We start from the raw sequence: 20,497 nt of genomic DNA, 5'->3' as shown, positions 1-20,497 counted from the left end.
TTCTTAGCATTGGTAATATACACTGGCCAAGTTACCATCATGCTTAATTTGGGGAAAAAAAAGATAAAAAAGGATAAATACAGAAAATACTCAATTCACACGATTAGAGGAATTCCGTATTTGGCAAGACTGATAATTCATTACATAATCAACTCCTGAGGTTTTTTTCCCCTGTTTTACTGAGTTTTTAAAAATGAAAAAGCAATGCATACATTATGTGAAATATACTGAAGTCACAACTTCATTTATGAAATGAGGTTTGATCCAAAACTCAGTGCAAGTGGCAAAGTTGACCATTGCTATACAGTATCTGTGAGAAAGGTAAGAGTAAAATCCACTTTGCTCAAATGGGCACAAAAAGTTAGGTGTGCCACAAACACTGTCCCACATTAAAATTTCAAATAAGTTTCCAACATTGAAACTTTATAAATAAAGTACAAACTAGATGATATTGCTGAACAGTGAACTGAGTGGCAAGCGAAAATATTAAAACATATACAAACTACTTCTAGCATAGACCAAGAAAGGAATGTTGGAATTTTTTATACAATAGAAATTTAAAATTCCAGTTGTTTTCATGAGAAAATTCTGAGCCATGCAGGGTTGTTTTTTTTTTGCATATGGATATATATTTTTATATATTATATATATATATATATATGTACAGTTTAGCTATAAAACTTTGATGTGTAAAGAAGCTGTCTTCAATGAAAAATTGAACATTCAGAGGAAATTCCTGAGTTAGGGTTTTGTGACATGGGCCACTGAGAAAAAGCTGCGTTTGGGTCCTCAGAGGTGTTATGTCCATCCCTGTTGAATATTGAAATTAAAATACAGTAACAACAACAACAACAACAAAAACAATAAAAAAGAATCAGACAGTGTTGCCACCGCTTTGTTCCCCTGCCTGAGCAAGGGATAGCACCATAGTGAAGAAGTTAAGCTCCTGCTTGTAGAGAGGATGGAATACTTAAAAACAGTATTGCTGCTAAGACCACTGTAGTGTGCACCAAATATGCTCTTCAATATAGACATCAAATGATCGTGGCCACTGACTGACTGAAGAGACCTTGCTAGGTGTGGTGTAGAAGGTATACCAACACTAGGTGTACTCCTTCCTAGGCTGCTCATCTGTTGTACACTTATCAGTCATTTCCTGACAGAAATCCACGGTCACTGCTTGGTTGTTCTGCTCTGGAGGGAGCTCCTGCTCCGAGTAAGTAACTTGGTCAGCTCCGTCCAGTCCTCTTGTGGCACATTTGTCAGAAAGGTCATTAGGTAGCCAATGGGCTCCTAGCTGCTGCACTGGGCTTTGTTCTGAACAGCACTGCAAGCCTTCTCCAATGCACTGGGATGTCACTACATTTTGCTCCACTCCACCTGGTGAAGGGTTGATACTAGCTGCTGTTGGAAGATCCATAGGCCTGAGCACAGGGCAGTATCGGTGAAGGTCTTGGATCTGTTCAGAGCTCTGCATATCTCTGCATACTTCTTGAGAAAGACAGGAGAAATTATCTAATAACTCTCCCATGCATGCTTTCAGCTGGTTCCTTTCTGACAGAAGTTTCTCCTTCTCACAAACCTGGAAAATACAGAAGAGTGTTAATTTTTAAAGAGAGGCTTGGCACATCAGACTTCAGGTTTTCAAAATCAGGTCTTAGTTGATTGGCACATTCTCCAGAATGAGATGCTAGAAGTTGGAATTGTACCATTAGCTAGGTGGAAAAGCAAGGACAGAAAGAAGGTAGACATTTTCAGATTAATAGGAGAACTGTGGATTGGAAGAACTCACCCTGAACAAAATAAAAACCCATTGTTCTCTTGAGGCAATGATCAGCAAGCAGAAACACACGTGATAAGAGCAGATGAATGACTAGAAAAAAATACCAGAATCAGGGAAACAGAAGAAGCCAAGACAACAGATGAGACACATGTTGGTGTTCAAAGACATGATGGCACTGTCTTTAGAAAAGCTATGTATTAGTAGCGGAGACAGGCTGAGATGGAGAGCATTTATCCATACAGTTTTAAGGGGCTGACCTTGACTCAATCACACCTAACTATGACCAGAAGGTACTTGATGCTTTTACTTAAGTCAAGCAGACCTAGTGTGTACCTCGATAGAGCATACTTAATAAGCCTTAGTATTTAGTATTACTTGTAAAGGCAAGGCAAGATGGATTAAATAGATTTCATTAAATTTGGTTAATGACCAGTATAAGGCAAGATATTCAATAAATAAATAACAGAATTTAGTATTTCCCTAGGCTTACCAATTTGCGGATTTCACATTCTAAATTCTGAATACAGTCCAGTTTCCTCTTGCGGCAGCGCTGTGCTGCAATTCGATTTTTACTGCGCCGCCGAACATCATGGATAAATTCCAATTGCTCTGAGGTTAATTTGTGCATCTTTATCATCATCTGGAAATCATTCCTTGGAAGATCTGTGATTTGATCTACAGGAAATGGAAGTTTCACCTGTGGTAAAACAAAAGAAAAGGCAGACTGTTTACTTAACAAAGTATTTAACAGGTTCCTTGGGATAATACTCTTTTATTCAAATAACAATATCTGAATATTGTTCAAATATTAACTCCTGCATTGTAGGCAACTTTAAGAAGTAGCCTTCCTAACAATGTAAATGACAGTAATACAATAAAATCAGCAATACTATCTCTAGCTTGGTACAGGTGAATGAGATTTTTCATATTCTCCTCAGAGTACAAGCTCCAATTCAAATAATTCAATAAGATATTTAAAAGTATATATAATAACTGAGCCATAAATCCTAAAATAAAAAACTTCTTCTCTTAACTGAGGCTATATATCTGTTATGCTAATTGTTGAATTTAGTTGAATTCCCTTCTACATCAGTGAAATCACACACAATCCTATTTGACAGCCAGTAAATAAATCTCCAGAATAAGATGTAAAGGTTTCATGGCAGGTTCAGAAGCAGTGCAAATGCTCAGGATTTATTTTGTTTAGGCATTCATACTCTCCTTTGCCGTGATAAATGTATTTATCCAGTTATTAACAAGATTTTTCCTATTACCACAATCAGATGACTTTGGGTCGTAAGGAAACTCAAGGCAGCTTCTACCATAAAGGAGTGATTCATAAAAAAAAATTAAAAAATAAGTCTAATAAAATATTAAAACTTATTTTATTGCTCTCGCTGCTTTTCACAAAGAGGAAAAGCAGTGTTTCTGTTGTTAGTAATTCTGTTAGTAAAACAGAACAGCAGTTTCTGTTGTTAGTAATGCATGTTTTCATAAAGAAAATATGCTATTACTCTGAAACAAACTGGGTATCCTGATACTTCAAAGGCTCTGATTTAGAGGAGTATTAAAAGCATTCAGAAACAAGAAACTAAATGTATGAAGGACATTTAGAAGATGGCAGATTGACACAATGGATATTTCATATCCTGTTAGAGACTGCTCTGGAAAAAATGTTGGGAATACAGACAAATAACTCATTAAAAATGTCAGCTGAATGTGCAGTGTTGATGAACAGGTAAATGACATAATTGAAAATTTTGAAAAAGGACATGAAATTAGGTGGCATTGTGGGAATACATATTTGGAATATTGTTTATGTATTGGGTTATCCCATATCACAAAAATATGCACAGGGAGAAAGAGAAAAATACAGAAAAGTCCAACTAATATGATCAACAAAAGGTTACAATCATTGTGCTAGCTTACATACCAACCAGAGACATGTAAAGGTCCTACAATAATGAGGTGAATCACCCTGCAATGTCTGACCAAGCAGGAGAATTGACTGATAGCAGTCTGAGGATATAATTAAGTTTTATTACCAGATCATATAATGATGGTTTCTAGCTTAGATACTTTTTAAACAAAATAGAACTGGACAAATTCATGGAGAATAGGTTTTTTAATGGCTATCAATAGTAACAATTGGCTTTTGAATATGTAACGGTAGAAAGTTATCTAGCTGTTTTTTTAGTTTCACAGAGGAATTTATTTTGCAAATATTGTAAAAGGGACATTAGGTTGGTATGGCTTCAGTTTCAACCTTCAGGGCTGATATTCTAGCCTTTGATCCTATTACACAGAGCCAATTAATTTTCAGTGTCTCAGTATATCATAGATACATGTTATTGTTTACACTGATGGGACCAGTAGGTGGCACCAGGTGTCACACTGACAGAAGGACTACATTGATATATGGCTCACTCCTGCCTTTGCTAATTCACAGTTCCAAAGAGAAGATTCCTTTGATATATGAGAACAGATCCTGATACAGTACCTTGTACACAAGTCTGCCCCTTACGCAGTCATGAAAATTATTGGAATATGAGCAACTCTCACAACCAGTAGAAACCTTTCTGCCTGGTTTTGTGTAGTAAATATTGCACAAGGCCATCAAGTTTGGCATTCATTCACTTCTCCACACACAAGAATAGTTATATTATTATGCTTCTTTGCCCATGATATATAGATATATATAATTTCCATACTTCAACTCACAGTCCCATGAATGTATTACCTCTTTTCACATTATCTTTCAGTGGACCTTCACCCTCTTGTCCCACCTCTGAAACTCAACTATATAAACACAAATACACACCACACAGGTCACCTTACTATGGCATGAGAAAAGGCTGCCCCCCCCAAACTAAACAGTGTCTTGTTTAAATATACAAGGACTGACCTTAGATATGGTGATGTGGCCCGTTATGCTTACAGACTGCTTTCTATGGTAGGAAGAGTGCCTGATTTCCTTCTCGTACATTTTAGATGAAAACATTTAGACCCTGACTAACTACATGCATGTTCAACATGATATGCTCCCTCCTAATCCTATGGGAGGTTCAGTACAGTAACCGTGTGCCATTGCATCTATGGTGCCACTTGGTTTCCTTCACAAGACCTCTGATATCTAGAAATGTTTGTAGACGGGACACTAATTAATTTAAAACATCAGATAGGGGATTTCTACTGTAATCCCTTGAATTCTAATGACCCACTGGCAGCCTTGGTTTTCAGTAGCACAAAAAAGAACTCTCATTCTGCAGCTCAAGTCAATCCTTTGTCGGTGTTAACAGGTCTAGCTAAGTGCAAACTTCGAAGTTTATGCAGTTTGTTATGCCTTTATTACATATAAAAAACAGCTATGCCAGGGATTACAGTAATTTCTGAGCGGACCAGCCCCATAATTCACTCTGGCAGGTAAGTCATAATATGGTTTGTTTTGGCCTAATATTGGGGGAGCCCAATTACTATGGCCTGTAAGCCATGGTATATAGTTTAGCAGGTTGTTTATGCACAACCAGTTGTGGTTTATTCAACAAATTATGGTTGCACAAACCATAGCTTAGTGCAATATGCAGACAAGGTCACTAACTAGTGCAGGGTGTGGTTTACTGCAATGTTCTGGCATTCTTTAGAGAAATTAGAGCCTTAGGCTGAACTAAAATTAAATAGTTTTGGAGCAGCCCAAAGCACATGGATGGATGCTTTTATTTCCATATTGCAGATTAGTTTTTAAAAGCAGTATACAACAAAGTTGCATTATTATATCCCTGTTGCAGTCTTGAGGTAGGATGGAGTCTCTTCTGAGAGAGAGTAGCTTTCAGTGCCCCTGCAATGCTGATACTGCAGGTAAGAGTTGGGCCTGACTTTGATTCCTTGTAAAAATTTCCGTATGTCTCTGATTGCAATAAATACCCGGTTTTGTAACTTGCCCCTTCAGTCTTCTTTCCACACCAAATCCAGAAATCAGCTGAACGCAGAAGCCTCAAGCTACAGTAACTAGTTGCACTTTTGAATATCTGAACATTATGTACATTTTGCACACACGGTAAGAATCAAGTAAGAGCAGATACGCTTTTCTTTTCTGGTAATGTTTGTTTTTTCCAGTCCTATCAGTTATGAGCTCTGGTAACATATATACATACATACATATCTATACATACATATGGGATTCTGCTTAAGAAATGCATTTCAATTATTTAGGATAAAATTAAATAATGCAGAGTGAGTAAGAGCCAGTTTGGTGTAGTGGTTAAGGCACCAGGCTAGAAACTGGGAGACCAGGAGTTCTACTCCCATCTTAGGCACAAAGCCAGCTGGGGGACCTTGGGCCAGTCACTCTCTCTCAGTCCTAGGAAGGAGGCAATGGCAAACCACTTCTGAAAAACCTTGCCATGAAAACTGCAGGGACTAGTCCAGGCAGTTTCCAGCAGCCAACAATGACTTGAAGGTACCAAATAAATAAATAAAAGCGAATAAGGCAAATTTATTACAAATCATAGATTTTTAATAAAGAAGGAAGACCTATTTATTCCAAAATTTGCATCTTAACCTTAAAAAAAGTTTTTGCACTCAGTTCAATTATGCTTCCACTGTTATCTTTTGATTAGCAGTAGATCAATTCCTCTTGTTTGTACATGTTATTTATACAATCTGGCCTAATTTTGTATTTGAAAGAAGCTGTCAAACATTAAAAGACCTTGAAGTAAGGTGCATGTAATCTAAATAAACAGCATGTTTGAAAAATAAAAATAAACTTTGGTCAATTTGAGCAAGAGATTTGTGATGTGTCAAGCTGGAAAGTGGTGAGGGCTAAAAAAAGCAACAGATCTTCATGGCATAATAAGCACCACCAATAAATCAGAGAAAATAGCTTTTAAATGTTAATGTTTTATATTTAAGTGTCTCCCTTTATATCCTTTTTAAAGAAGGCACAAAAATATTTTTCAGATACATTGTATTTTTAAATTCTCAGCTGCAGGTATTCCTCCTTGGGAGAAGGTTCCTAGTAAATACTTCAGGTCAGGCAAGCATAGTGTTTTGTCTACCTGCTTCTAATGTCACTGCTATTCACAGCAAGCTGCATAATGGGTTACATGCTACAGTGATGAACAGCTAGCTAAACCTTTACAATAAATAAATTAAAAAAATGAAATTGAATAGATACAAGATCTGGGGATTTCCTCTCTCAGGACACTGCTATATAAAAGGTGCCCCAGAACTTCGTGAAATATAAAAGTGGCACTTCCAAATAGTGATGAGCATGATTCACCACTCATTTCTTATGCAGGTGTCTTCCCTTAACTCCCCAAGCCAGATAGCCTTTTGTTGGCATCATCTCTAAAAACCAGCAATTCCTATTTCTTACTACTGCTTGTCTCAACTCTGCGAAAGGCCTGTCTGTGTTAGTTTAGGAATGTGAAGTTCCTTCAGCTACAGGGTTTTAATGTTAAGACTAGCTCTGTAATCTGGTCCCAGAAACAAAAATGTGGAGAGCAGTTTTAACAATGGGAGAAAAAGCATTTCAACCATAACCTTGCCAAGTTTTACCATCTGAAGTTTCCGAGTTGCCTTTAAAGACAGCCTCACCCGCAATGCTGGGCAGTAGTCTAATTTGAAAGTTGTCAGGCATGGAAAAAAAGATCAGCAAAGCTTTTTCTGACTGAAATGAATTTAAGTCACTCAGGGATATATAGAACTGAGTCACCTTCTGCTCAAGCACATTGCGCCCAAAAAGGAACTTGAGCATTGGTTAGCTCAATTTGTAGCCAAGGACAGACTTGTTCAAAAGTACCCACCAACTTGACTCCTTCATGGCAAGGGAAATCTCTGGCTCTTTACAAAGTGGCATTAAACAGGTCAATCTCATTTACAGATTTTGAAAACCAAGATGGGCAAATAAATAGAGGAAGGAATCAGTAAGCTACAGATAGTATTAACAATACAGCACACAGCTCACTCTTTTATTAAAACTTGCACTGCAGAGAAGTGGAAGCCCATAGTTAAGTCTGTGACATCCTAGACTTAACTATAATTTGGGAGTTTAAAAAAGGAGTGTTGTATTTCTTAATCTCCCTCCATGCAGGTAGTGAAATTACTCTGGCCCAGAAACGTACATAGCTAATGAAAACAAGGTTACTCTGACACAATTAAAGCACCATGTTGTTTGACCCTTATTCCCAAACAATGCCAGCCAGCCATCTTAAGTGCAGATATTTCTAAGGGGCCGAGGAAGGGTATCTTTTTGGTCTCCTGTGGAAACAGCTGCCTTGGTGGGTATGGCTAGTCACAGAATGGATACATGGCTGGTCTGAGAGGATCTGAGTAACTTATCTAAGAAACTGAAGGCAAAGCCAAAGTTGGTTCTGATCTGGAAAAGCCAAACTACCTGACTTTTTCTCTTTCCAGATCACCCCAAAACACACTTACATAATCTACCCATTCATCTGACCCAAGTTTGCAACTCCACAATTTACGCACACACATTCCTTTTCTCTTCCTCTCTCCCCAAATGTTCTCCCAAATCTGTTCAGTGTCTTAACTCTTATTGATTCTCTGCCTATATCTCAAAGCTTTCCAGACAGTTTTGGGAAGAGCCTCTGTTCACCTCAGTTCCCTGCACCCAAGGCAATTGGTTAGGCTGCAAAAGGCACTGCTGTAAGTCTAGAAGCATTCTGGGAAAATTAGTTTGGTGGACAGCTGGAACCATTCCTCTGTAATGTTCTCAGCCTGGGAGTTTTTTTTTAAGTTGCAAATGCAGAAAGAGCAAGTAAGTCTCATGAGAACCAACGGAGAGGTTCCACAAGCACTACACTGTTCATAGAGGGGACCCATATTCACTAAATAAGCTTTGGCTGGAGAACATCACGTGTAAGGGTGAAAGGTGTAAAGGCTGAAGCTGGCCAGAGAGGAATTATGGTTCCCAAGCCAGAGACAGCCATGACATGTAAACATATCTCAGTGCACCCCCAGGGTATGAAAGACTGTGGGAACCAGGCAGTGGTGAAATTCAGTGGTGTGCAATGAGGCAGCCCAGCCAGAAGTGGGGGTCATGGAAAGAAAATGTTTTAAAGAGACCCCACTTTCATAGGTTTGCCTGGGAACTTGCTTTTACAGTTTTCAAGAATATGGTTTTACCCTGACTAGCATTAATGATGCCTTTCTGAAATCTATGTGGTTCTTACTTCTTAAGTTTGCCAGCTATGTGGGGTTTGATACAAGGCCATCAAGCAAATAGCTAAATATCCTTAATTTGGAAGGGAAGGAGAATAAAAACAGAATTTAAATTCTAGGCATAGTTAGACTTCTTTGCATTGCAGCCAGCAGCCTTTTGTTGTATGTGAGGCTCCATTCTTGTCTGCAATGAAGATTCTGATCTAGTTAAGTCTTCCCAGAATCTCCTGCCAAATCACATTGAGAAGAATTTAGGGTTAAGTTCTAGAGACCTATGATTTACACTGAGCTTTGGTGTGAGTTTTACATCAATTTACAAAATTAAAGTACTGTAACTAATGGAATGGTACTTAATGCACTACAAATGGTTCCCTGAATTATTAGATGTAAGTTCAGCTTTGTGTAAGTCTGCTGATGGCCCTTCAGCTACTCTGAGAATAAGGGCTTTTGCCTTTAGATATTACAACATATATTCAGGTGGCTAATTGTAATTCTAGTTGACGCAAACGCCTTTGGATTGTCATTCAAGAAATCATGGTTGGTCTTCATTCTCACAGGCTAACGGAATGCTTTTGTAGTAGTTCTTTGGATCTCTTTTGTAAAAGAACTTGCCAATCTCAGAGATGCAATTCCCTTGAATATTAACAGTTTTTGGAAGACAATCTGCTAATGCTTTCTGCCACTCCTTAAAGTACTCCATAAAGTCTTTGCTTTCAAAGTGTCTGAAGTTTAGGTTTCCCTTACAGGAACCTACAGGGAATTTCATAAAAATATACCCCTCCCCTTGCGGTTGCTTTAAAGCTACAACAAAGGTATTTAGAAGGAAAAAAAAAAGCAGGTCAGTAAAAAAAACCCCAATGAATTCCCATTTTGCATTAATTTGTAACTAAAGCTTAGTCTTCAAAGTATAAATTATTTCTATTTTTAAAAACTGGTTAAAGCATGTAAGAAGTTGGATTGCTGAATCTGAAGCTTAAAATGTATTTTTCCTTTTCTTTTAACCTCTTTTTCTACTTGTATAGAAAGACATGTTTAACTCAGATGACAAAAGTAAGTGAAACGTATACCCTTTCCCAAAATCTTTTGCTCTCTGAAGCCAAGGTTCTCATTTCACAATTGCAAATATAATAAACGATTTGTTTTAACTGTTTTTCTTTAACTGTGTCCAAATTTTGCTGTGTGGATCTGATTCTCTTACTCTAGAATGCAGTTGAGTCTACTCATATACCATTATTTTACTGAATTTGGAGGTTAACGTGGATGGTACAACAGCTCTGTATATACCTAATTTTACACTATGGTCAATAAAAAGCTACATGGAAAAATAATCTTACCATTTTGTAAGTTTGTTTTATAATACAGACTCTGAAGAAAAGCATTAAGAGTCTCATTTCTGTCTTTTGATATCATTTATATACACCAGTTTTATAACATGTTTCTGTAGCGTGTTGATTCAGCATAAACTGTAAGCAAAAGTGAAACCTTTCACCTATTTCACAATGTGCCAATTCACACAGCATCACTGTGCTCTGAAATAGACAAAGTTTTACTGAGTACTACTAGTATCTGGGGCTCAATCCCAAAATTTAAAAAGCTGAAAAATCAGGTTGTGTTATTTTAAAAAAGAGCTTTGTCTATTTTGTACTAGTGGGCAATAGCTGTATTAGTATCTAGTTTATTCCCCCCAAGTCGTGCTGTGCTGCCTCATTGTTGAGGGGTGTGTGTGTGTATTCCTGGGAGGGACGAGTGAAAAATGTTAGGAGTGTATGCCAAGAATATATATTCCCAGCAGGGTCACCCAAGGTGCGAAGGTCATCCCAGCTGCCCAGCTAAAGCAAGCAGGAACCTAGTTAGGGCAGCAGCAATATAAGATGATGACAGAGGCAGATGATCGCTTTCATGACAATGGCAAAAGCATCAATTCATACTGTGCAGGAGAAGGCAATGGTAAGCCAATCCTGTATTTCTACCACGAAAACCACATGGATAGAAAATATAAAATGATTGGTCGGATGGCACAAACATGCTACTGAGGAAGAGCTGAGGATCTTTCAGAGTGCTAATGGTGTTTATGATGTGGCTAGATTAAAGCCATTAGATGTCTAGTGGCTGATTTTCTTGGAAAAGAAAATCCCAAACTGCAAAGACAGAATTACAGTAGGAATATGAAGTGTAGGAAGCATAAACACAGGAAAGCTCAACACAGTGAAAGATGAAATGAAATGACTACAAATTGCCATTTTATGCATCAGCGAATTGAGATGGACTGGGATCAGACACTTTCAGGCAGAAGATCACACTGCTTATTGCTCAGGGCATAAAAAACAAAGAGGAAACAGTGTTGCTTTTATAGTTAAGAAGGGTATAGCAAGAACAGTACTTGGCTACAATGCAATCAATGACCAAATAATATTGATTAGACTTTGTGGACAAGCCTTAAATATGACGATCATTCATGTTTATGCTCCAACCACTGATGGAGAAGAGGAGGTGGTTGATGATTTCTAAGATCAAGTTCAATTTGAAATTGACAGAACATGCAAGCAAGAGGTGCTGCTTGTGATTGGAGACTGGAATGCCTAAATTGGAAACATGAAAGAGGAAAATGTAGTTGGATTGTATGGTTTAGGAAACTGAAATGAAGCAGAAGACTGACTTATCAATTTCTGCCACTCCAATGATTTCTTCATAGCTAACACTGTCTTCAAACAACCAAAACGATGCCTCTATGCATGGACATCACCAGATGGAATATACAGAAATCAAATTGGTTATATTATTGCTAAAAGGAGGTAGAGGAGCTCAGTTATAGCATCACAGACAAGGCCAGGTGCTGACTGTGGAACAGATCATGAACTGCTTATGTGCAAGCTCCAACTTAAGCTAAAAAAGACGAAGAAAGCCAATCAGTTTCTGCAATATGTTCCTGAACATATACCCACCATTTTCAAGGAGAACATCAGGAATTGCTTTGAAGTCCTGAACTTCACTGATAAGAGAACCAGAGGAATTATGGAATGAACTTAAAGAAGTCATTAAGGATTAATGTGAAAAAAGACTGCCAAAAATGAAGAAAGAGAAGAAAGCGAACTGGATATCAGAAGAAACTGTGGAAATTGCCAAGAAGTGAAGAGAAGCCAAAGCCAAGAAAGGCAAAAATCTCAGAAAGGAACTTAACGAAGAGTTTCAGAGAGCTGTTAAAAGAGACAAGAAGCAGTATTACAACATCTGTAAAGACAGTGAAGATGGCCTAGACATGGAAAAACAAGGAAAATCTTTCAAAAGATCTCTGAACTCAGGAGGAGGTTTACAACCTTGAATTGGTATGCTAAAGGATGCCAATGGACAGATAGTAACCAATTCAAAGGAGATCAAAGGAAGATGGAAGGAGTATACTGAAATACTCTACAGTAGAGATGTCAACATTCAAGATACCTTAGAAGATATTCCTTACTTAAGAACCTCTAGTCCTAGAAGTTAGATCAGCACTCCAGTCATTACCAAGCCGGAAGGCTACAGAAGCTGATGGAATACCCACTGAAATATGGCAAGCAACATCAGTCAAGGCTCTAACCAGGCTATCCCAACAAATCTGGAGAATGACACAGTGGTCAACTGATTGGAAGAGGTCAATCTACAATCCAATACCAGAAAAAGGAGACTTAACAGAGTGTGCAAACTATTGTATAATATCCTTACTTACACATGTTAGCAAAATAATGGTTAGGATCATCCAATGCTGATTAGAACCCTATATGGAAAAAGAGATGCCAGATGTTCACACTGGCTTTAGGAAAGGCAGAGGAATATGAGACATTATTGCTGATGCCCACTGGATAACTGAGAAAGCCAAAGAATACCAAAAAGAAGTCAGCATGTGCCTCATTGATTACAGAAAATCTTTTGATTGTGTTGATCACTTCAAGCTGTGGAAAGTGCTCAACCATCAACAGTAAAGGAACAAGCCGTCAAGAAATATGCCACAGACTAGCACTCAGTAGAGCAGCAATGAAGTCCCTGGATGTGTCTATACCTACAAAGATCAGAATTGTGCAAGCCATGGTATTCCCTGTGACACTCTATGGAGGTGAAAGTTGGACTTTAAAGAAACAAGATAGGAACACTACTGATGCCTTTGAACTTTGATGTTGGAGAAGACTCCTGAGAATACCATGGACAGCCAAGAAGAAAAATCGATGGATCATTGAAGAAATCAACCCAGAATTCTCACTCAAGGCACAATTGACCAGGCTCAAATTATCCTACTTTGGACACATTATGTGAAGACCCAGTTCTCTGGAGAAGGCTCCAGTGCTTGGGAAAGTGGAAGAAAAGAAAGGAGGACAACCAGCAGCTAGGTGGATAGACTCAGTTACAATGGCAATCAGTGCGCTGTTGAGAGACTTGAAAGTACAGGTTAGGGATAGATCGTCATGGAGAAAATATATCTATGTGGGCATTAGAAGTTGAAAACGACTTGATGGCACATGATCAAACATTCTAATTTATTTGTACCACACACTAGAAAATTCATGTATGTATATTGTGCTATGTTAAATCTTGCATAGATGAGCTCCACCATATGCCAGAGTGGCCATGGTACATTTTCCCTAAGATTTTGATACTGCAAATTCTTATGGATCCAAATTTTGCAAGTGAGATAAAATCCTTCAACACCCACATTTACTGTGCTTCATACATTCTAAAATATCTAAGTACATGATAGTTATTACCACTGCTATAGGAATTAGTTGGTGAGAAATAGAGGAACCACATATATAAAAATGCCACCTTTTTTGAAGCCAAATTGATAAGTTTTGCACATTATGATCAAAATTAGATGGCAGACCAATAACTGTTTCATCAATTGAGCCTGCAAAGCAGATAATTAATGGTACCTAAATGTGCTTTACAGTTTCAGCAGTGTAAGTTCTAAAATATGCAATAATTCAAGCTTACTTGAGGGAGATTCACTGTCTCACAATGAACAAGCAGTAACTGCACATTTATTCCTCAATGAATTGACTGAAAGAATGGGTTTCATGCTGTTAAGAATAATAGCAGGCTGGCTAATACATCTGTGCACATATTATCAGTTTTGTATATGTCCCTTATGGCTTTTTTCCTGTCTGATTTTCACTCAGTTTCTCTCCAGTTGTTTTTTAACCCTTTTAAGAGCTTTTCACTGGTTGTAGTATCAAAGGTGTTACTGATGAAAAGCTTAACTGGTTAACTGTTAGAAAGAAATATGGCTTTAGGATACAAAAGAGATCAAGGATATGACTTAATAAGGTATAAGATCAATTTTGGGGGGATTTGGATTCATGTTCTATGTCTTGTGTGACCTTTGCTTATTTAGTCCCATTTTCCTTTCGCTGAACAGACTCTACAGCAAAATACACAAAAAATAACACGTGTAAAACAAAGGTAACAATCAACTCAGATAAACATACTTCTTGTTGTACCCAGAGCAGAATACTGCTCCCTTTCCCCTTTCTTGCCTTGCATGGACATTCTCTTCTACTGACATTTCAGAGTTCACTCTGATCAGTATTACTTTTGTTCCAACATTCTGCAAATTACAGCTAGTACCCAATCAGCATACTGAATTGGTTGACAAACTGGTCTGAATTAAATACCATTAGCAAAGAAGTGAATGCAATGCCTAACGCTAATGACAAAACTGAAGAGGACAGGGACATTTTCATGACTCAGTGGGATGGTGGGGGGCGGTGGAGGGGGGGCAGGGAGAGAAGCAAACCTGCTATGAGGTATTCTCTATCTTTACAACTACAACTACGATTATGAGATCAAGCAGCTTTAAGCCTGTATGGAACCTTTTTATATGATGGCTTCTTATTCTCTCAGACATATTACCGGTAATGTTTTTTCAATTAGCCTGACTCCATCATCAATAGAATATTGGACAAAAGTGACTATTCTCTGTATTTCGTATACAAAGAAGGCCATTAGGTTAATAATGACTTTCTGAATGGGTCACAAGAAGTGTTAGCAGGTGTACTTATCACAGATCCCTACCTCATGTCCTCTGTCTTGCACAGGACATGACTCACTGTCTGCTTCAGAGAACGATCCAGACTCATCGCTAGAGTTTGTTCCATAGGATGGCTCACATTTTATCTGGGGTCTGACTTGGCTGTATATTCCATCTCCCATCATGCTCGGCTCCTGATGCTCAGTGGCCAGGAATCGAGCTCCTTGAGAACAGGGGGAAGATGAAAACTCACACAGAGGGAGGCTACAGGGAGAACCACCGCTGCCATCCTCTGCATAAGAGTAGGAGGAACATGAGCTGGAGGTCCTTGTTCTTGTTTCCAGAGGAGGAGACCGAGGACAAACTTTAATTGGCACTGGGCAGCTGGTGTTGGGCCGCATCCGTCCTGGGAAGTGGTCAGCTGTCTGTCCAATATGAGCATAGGTCTGGCAACTGGGAAGAGATGGGCTGTTTCCTGCCCACAGACCCTTTGGCACAGTCTCGGTGAGATCTTTATCCAAGCTGCTCATGCCAGAATATGAATGCACCGAAGGGTTTACTTGGTCACAAACATTTGAAGAGAATATAACAGTCCTCCTGTCCACCTCACCTTCCTGCTTACAGAGACCTTCAACAAAGCCAGGACCTCTGAGAGGCGATCCCACTGTAAAACTGGAAGCATCCTTCTGAACAGCTTGGGAGAGCCCATAACTGCCTGTGAAAGGGACATAGTCAGCTTTATGGTCACCCTGAGTTGTCCCCTTGTCAAAAGGGCATGCTGGATTTCTGGCAAAGTGCTGTTGGGAAGTACTTGGGAAGCCATCTAAGTCTATGGTTTTTGTTCGGTTGAAGAAAGATCTTAGGCAGGAAGGAGAGGAACTGCTGTTTGACCTGCCAGCTCCATTGGGACTTGGTTGCTTTCGGTCCATTTCAATATCCCCTTCTTTATCCCTGACACCAGTCTCATCTCCAGAGAGGCAAAGTGTGATGTTTTCTTCATAATTTTCCTCATTCCTAGGCTCACTTTTAATTTGTCCAACAGCAAGTTCTGGTTTGAGGTCATCACCCGAAACTTTTTCATTGAATGTGCTTGTGAAACCTGAGGTACTAACATGTGATGCGTTGTAGACATTCTTGGTACAAGCCAGCTGGTATTTCTTATACCTGGGGTACCGTGTTACTACTTCTTTATCCAAACTATCCTTGCCATCATCCAATATTTCCGAGTCTGGCAGCATCCCTTCCTCCTTACTGGCTCCAGAAGTGGCCAATTCAAAATCATAGGGCTCTGAGTGCATTCTCTCTCTTGAGCAAGATACCTTTGAAGTCTCTGACTCCATAGTTTCTTCCTCTTCTCCCTCTGAGTTCTCATCTTCATGCATCCGCTGATAGGTGAGATCCTTTTTGCACAGGAACAGGCCATCTTCATTGTTTAGCAGCTGAGTCTGAAGGAAGCTGAAGCAGGAATCCTCCAGGTTGTGCATGCGTAGAAATTCTGCACAGTGGATGACCTCTTGTATGTTTTCTCTGCTGAGTAATAGCTTCGCAGTGTAGGCAAACTGCAACAACGGACCAAATCCCTTGGCAGTGACCTGCATTGAAAAACAAAACAAACAAAAAATAGGGAAATTGCCAGCATTACCTTCAGCACTGCTATTTTCCAAGCCCCTCTGGTATAGTAGTCAGCACTGGAAAATGCTTCCACTAATTAATTCTTTTATTTTATATTTTCATGTAATAGGATGATCTAAACAATACATCCAACAAATGATCCAGGACAATGAGATCTCTAGCACTTGCCAAATGGTATTTGGTCTAGGAACCTCGTAGATGTCAAGTGTTTAATGAGTGCATAACTCTACCAATTTTACCATATTTCTCTAAAGTAGACTTTGTAATTAGAATAAAGTACATCAGCTTATCCTGTGAAAATTTATACTTTTTAATAGAAATTGTATATATATAATATTTAATTTTTATTCAGTTTAGCTGGGTCAAGACCTCCACTGCTGGAAATTTTTTTATTAAGTGGCACTTCAAAAAAGTAGGGATCCTTGGGAACACATGGAATTTAATTTGAGTAAGCAACAAAAATAATTCTCATTTTCCCTATGGTATTTAATCATGCATTTAAATAGATAATTTGGAGATCAGTTTCTCCATCTACTTTATGACTAGCTGCCACAACCATTATTAAATATTCTGAAGATACAGCAACCATTTAGCGGACTGAATGAACCAGCCAAGTTTGTAATTTTGATTGCCCCCCGAAAAAATTATTTGATTCGTGTTCCCTATGGAGTTTTACCTCCTGAGTATAAAAAATTGTCTTGCACTTACAGAATGCTCCCACTAGGTGGAAGAACTGCAGAAGAAGTAATCTGCCCTCCAACTTGTTTTTAAACAGTACAGCACTTTCTCTTGATGAGGTCTACGCAAAAGACATTTCACTGACTCAGAACATTCCACCTTACGTTTTTCACTCAAGCTGAGTCAAGGCTTTTGGGCCCCCAAAACTGCAGCATTCCAGACATCTGCTACTTGTGTCTTGCTCCAGAGGCTTTTGCATACAATGTCTCTTGGAGAAATTGACACACCATCACAGACACAGCTGCTTGCTCTTACACATGAGACAAAAATCTGGAGGGAGGGGGAGTAGGGAGCTAATTTGTTTACAACAGGCACTAGGTATGAATATTATTATTTTGAAGCACTACAACAGAAATATTTGCAGATTTAAGAGAAGCCCGTAGGAAGGATTTTTAGAAACATTTCAGGTCAGAGCTAATGGTTCAGATATATAACTTCCATGACCGAAGACAAGCAAGGGAACTGAAAAAGACTGCAACAGTTCAATAGCCCAAAGCTTTGTGAAAACTCATTTGGCCTTTACTATGGCTCCACCAACATGCTTGTCTTTGGAACTGCTGGGGCAAGAAAACAGGTATTTGAGGATTATAAAGTGGTTATAAATGTTGTCTATATTAAAGGGGAAGTTTAAAACTGAACATATTATGCATTTATTATACTATAGCCATGCACTGGGTGGTTGGGAAGGGATCCCCATCCTACTGATAGAAACTTTAAGTAAACTATTGCGGCAGCTAAGAGGATGGATAGTGTACACAAAAATGGCCTGCAGTGTTCATGATGCAAATAAAATATATGTATTTTTAATTTTTTAAAAAATGCATTAAATATTCAAAGGACACCAGTCAGTTAGGTCTACACAGATTGGATTCATATAATGTGATTGGATGGTTTTGGTTGAGAATGTTGGATGAATCCTGCCAACTGTGGTTTTATTCATGAAGTTATGTGTGGACAAGGACACTCTAACTTGGTATCTGAACCTTGAAAAGTGTCCACTCAGGACTAGTATGTCAAAAAGCGCACTACTAGTCTCCTTAGTCACGTATTTTTATTGATAATCTCTATGAATTCTGAGAAGCCACTTTTTATGTGGGGAAAACATTCCTGGAACACTGAAATCCCCATGAAGATAATTCAAATTAGCTGTCATCCTAGCAACTTTCCCGTTTATAGAGTCTAAACATCTATATGCAGCCCGCATAGTTCTTCCATGTCATTAGATGCTCTTGTACAACACCACAGACATAGGAAAGTAAGAGATCAAAGTCCAAATCCTTATTTAGTCAAGAAAGGTCTTGACTGTCCTAAGCAAACTGCTCATTTTTTGTTTGCTTGCAAGGCAGCTGAGATTATTAAAATGAAGAACTGATATCCTAACACTAGAAGTATTACAGAAGTTTATACTTCTTGAGCTAAGCAAGTCTGATAGCTCGAATTACAAGACACTAGATCTTTCTATCCAGATTTTATTCTGATTCAGTGAAAATTCCCCTCTCTCTAACTCCTATCTCCAAGAATGTTTGACATGTCCCCCGTTGCGATGTATACATACATCACAACGGAGAACATGCCTTTCTGGTGAAGGGGAGAGGGGAGGAAAGAATCAGTGCTAATCCCATAAGCACTGAAAGACAATACAGATAAAGGACAAAGGAGCCATACCTTTGCCCTGACCCGAGAAGCCATCATCCTATCTCCCTGACATCTCTGCATTACCACGGGGGACACACCTGCTCCGGACACAGGAAGAGGACAGAGGTAATCAGCGCTAATCCCCCTGATCGCCCATCGAGACTCCGGAATCGCCCCCTGATCGCCCATCGAGACTCCGGGTTCACCGTCGGTCAGGACTTTGGGACAATGGGGGGTGGGGTAGGATCAGATCCGCACCGCGGGTATTTACTGGCTACCTCGCACGCCATGTGCTCATTCCCGTCTTTCTACGTGTCTGCATTCTATTCTTAATAAACCAGATATCCTTAGCCCTGGCTGGTGAGTCTGTGTTTTTTTGAATAAGGCAACCATCACATAAAGACAGGAATCGAAAAAAAAAATTCCGCTAGCACCATTCCAGATTTCGTCTGTGAGGGATCAAAGCTGGCGATGGAAAGACTCAACCCACGAAGAGGTGGCTACCAGAGGACTGGCGACGGGGCACCCGACTCCACGGCATGGGCGATCGGTGAGAGCCCTATTCCCAGACGGTACGAAATCCAGGAGGGTTCGAGATCAAGCTCGGAGGAGGAGGAGGCCGGAAGGAGCAGGACACCTGATGTCCTGACTCCCAGGAAACACTCTGAGACAGGGAACTATTCTCTAATGTTTATTTGCTAATACATAACAGTAATCCTAACAAACTGAACAAGCGTGGGAAAAACCCAGCCATATAAACCCCGCAGGTTAAGGTGGTCCCAATCTGTGCCTCTTGGAATGGCTCACCAATTCCTCAGTGCTACGCATGCGCTTAACAGTCTGGAAGGGAGCCCCCTGCTCGCCATCCTTACTCATGACACCTGAAGCCACCAGAGAGTCGCAGGGTGAGTGGGTCACCCTGGACGAGACGCCGGGATCCCTGCCAGGGACGCTCGGGGCGTCGAGGAAGCCATGGGACCTGCTGTCCTCGACGATCGCAGGAGCCGAGGAAAGGTGCTGGATCGGACGAACCGAGGAAGGCTCCCAGACAGCTGAGGCTGAGGATAATGGAGGCGAGGCTGGAGTCAATCGAACAGCTGTTCCTGAGATGGTCGGTGGCGTGGGAATCCCGAGGAAGGGGTGAGGTGGAACCAGGTACCAGAAGTTCATCACCCCCCCCTACCACCCCTGAGACGCATCAGCCGGGGAGAGGAAGGAGATGGCAGGAGGCTGAGGCAGCGCCGGGCAGAGTTCACCTGGCGGAATCCGCCAGGAGGTCATCTTCCCCCCCTCCCACCCTGGAGACATGACCGCTGGGAAGAGGCTGGAGCCAACACGAAACTGAGGCAACACCGCCCAGAGTCCAGCTTGGGGAATCCCCACACCGAGACCGGAGAACCCCAGCAGCCCGAGGTACGTCCAGACGACCAGATGTGGTTTAGAGCCCACCAGGAGCGGGGCTGAAAGACTTCGGGGTCAAATTCGATGGGGACCCAGCAACATTATCCTTCTCCCTAACAAATGCCAAGAACTAC

General features: G+C 40.0%; 1 protein-coding gene across 1 annotated transcript in view; it reads right to left on the bottom strand.

Moving 5' to 3' along the window:
* Positions 1–612: 612 nt before the first annotated feature.
* The window catches only part of BACH2 (BTB domain and CNC homolog 2), a 199,438-nt gene continuing 179,553 nt past the window's right edge, over positions 613–20,497 (bottom strand). The window contains exons 4-6 of the mRNA XM_063312069.1: positions 15,002–16,549; positions 2,274–2,480; positions 613–1,582 (exon numbers count right to left, since the gene is read on the bottom strand). Coding sequence (XP_063168139.1) covers positions 1,103–1,582; positions 2,274–2,480; positions 15,002–16,549 — 2,235 coding nt within the window. The 3' untranslated portion in view covers positions 613–1,102. The remainder of the gene's footprint in view (positions 1,583–2,273; positions 2,481–15,001; positions 16,550–20,497) is intronic.

The sequence above is a fragment of the Candoia aspera genome, chromosome 1, assembly GCF_035149785.1.
Source record: "Candoia aspera isolate rCanAsp1 chromosome 1, rCanAsp1.hap2, whole genome shotgun sequence".
Lineage (NCBI taxonomy): Eukaryota > Metazoa > Chordata > Lepidosauria > Squamata > Boidae > Candoia > Candoia aspera.
This window is presented reverse-complemented; position numbering and strand designations above follow the sequence as displayed.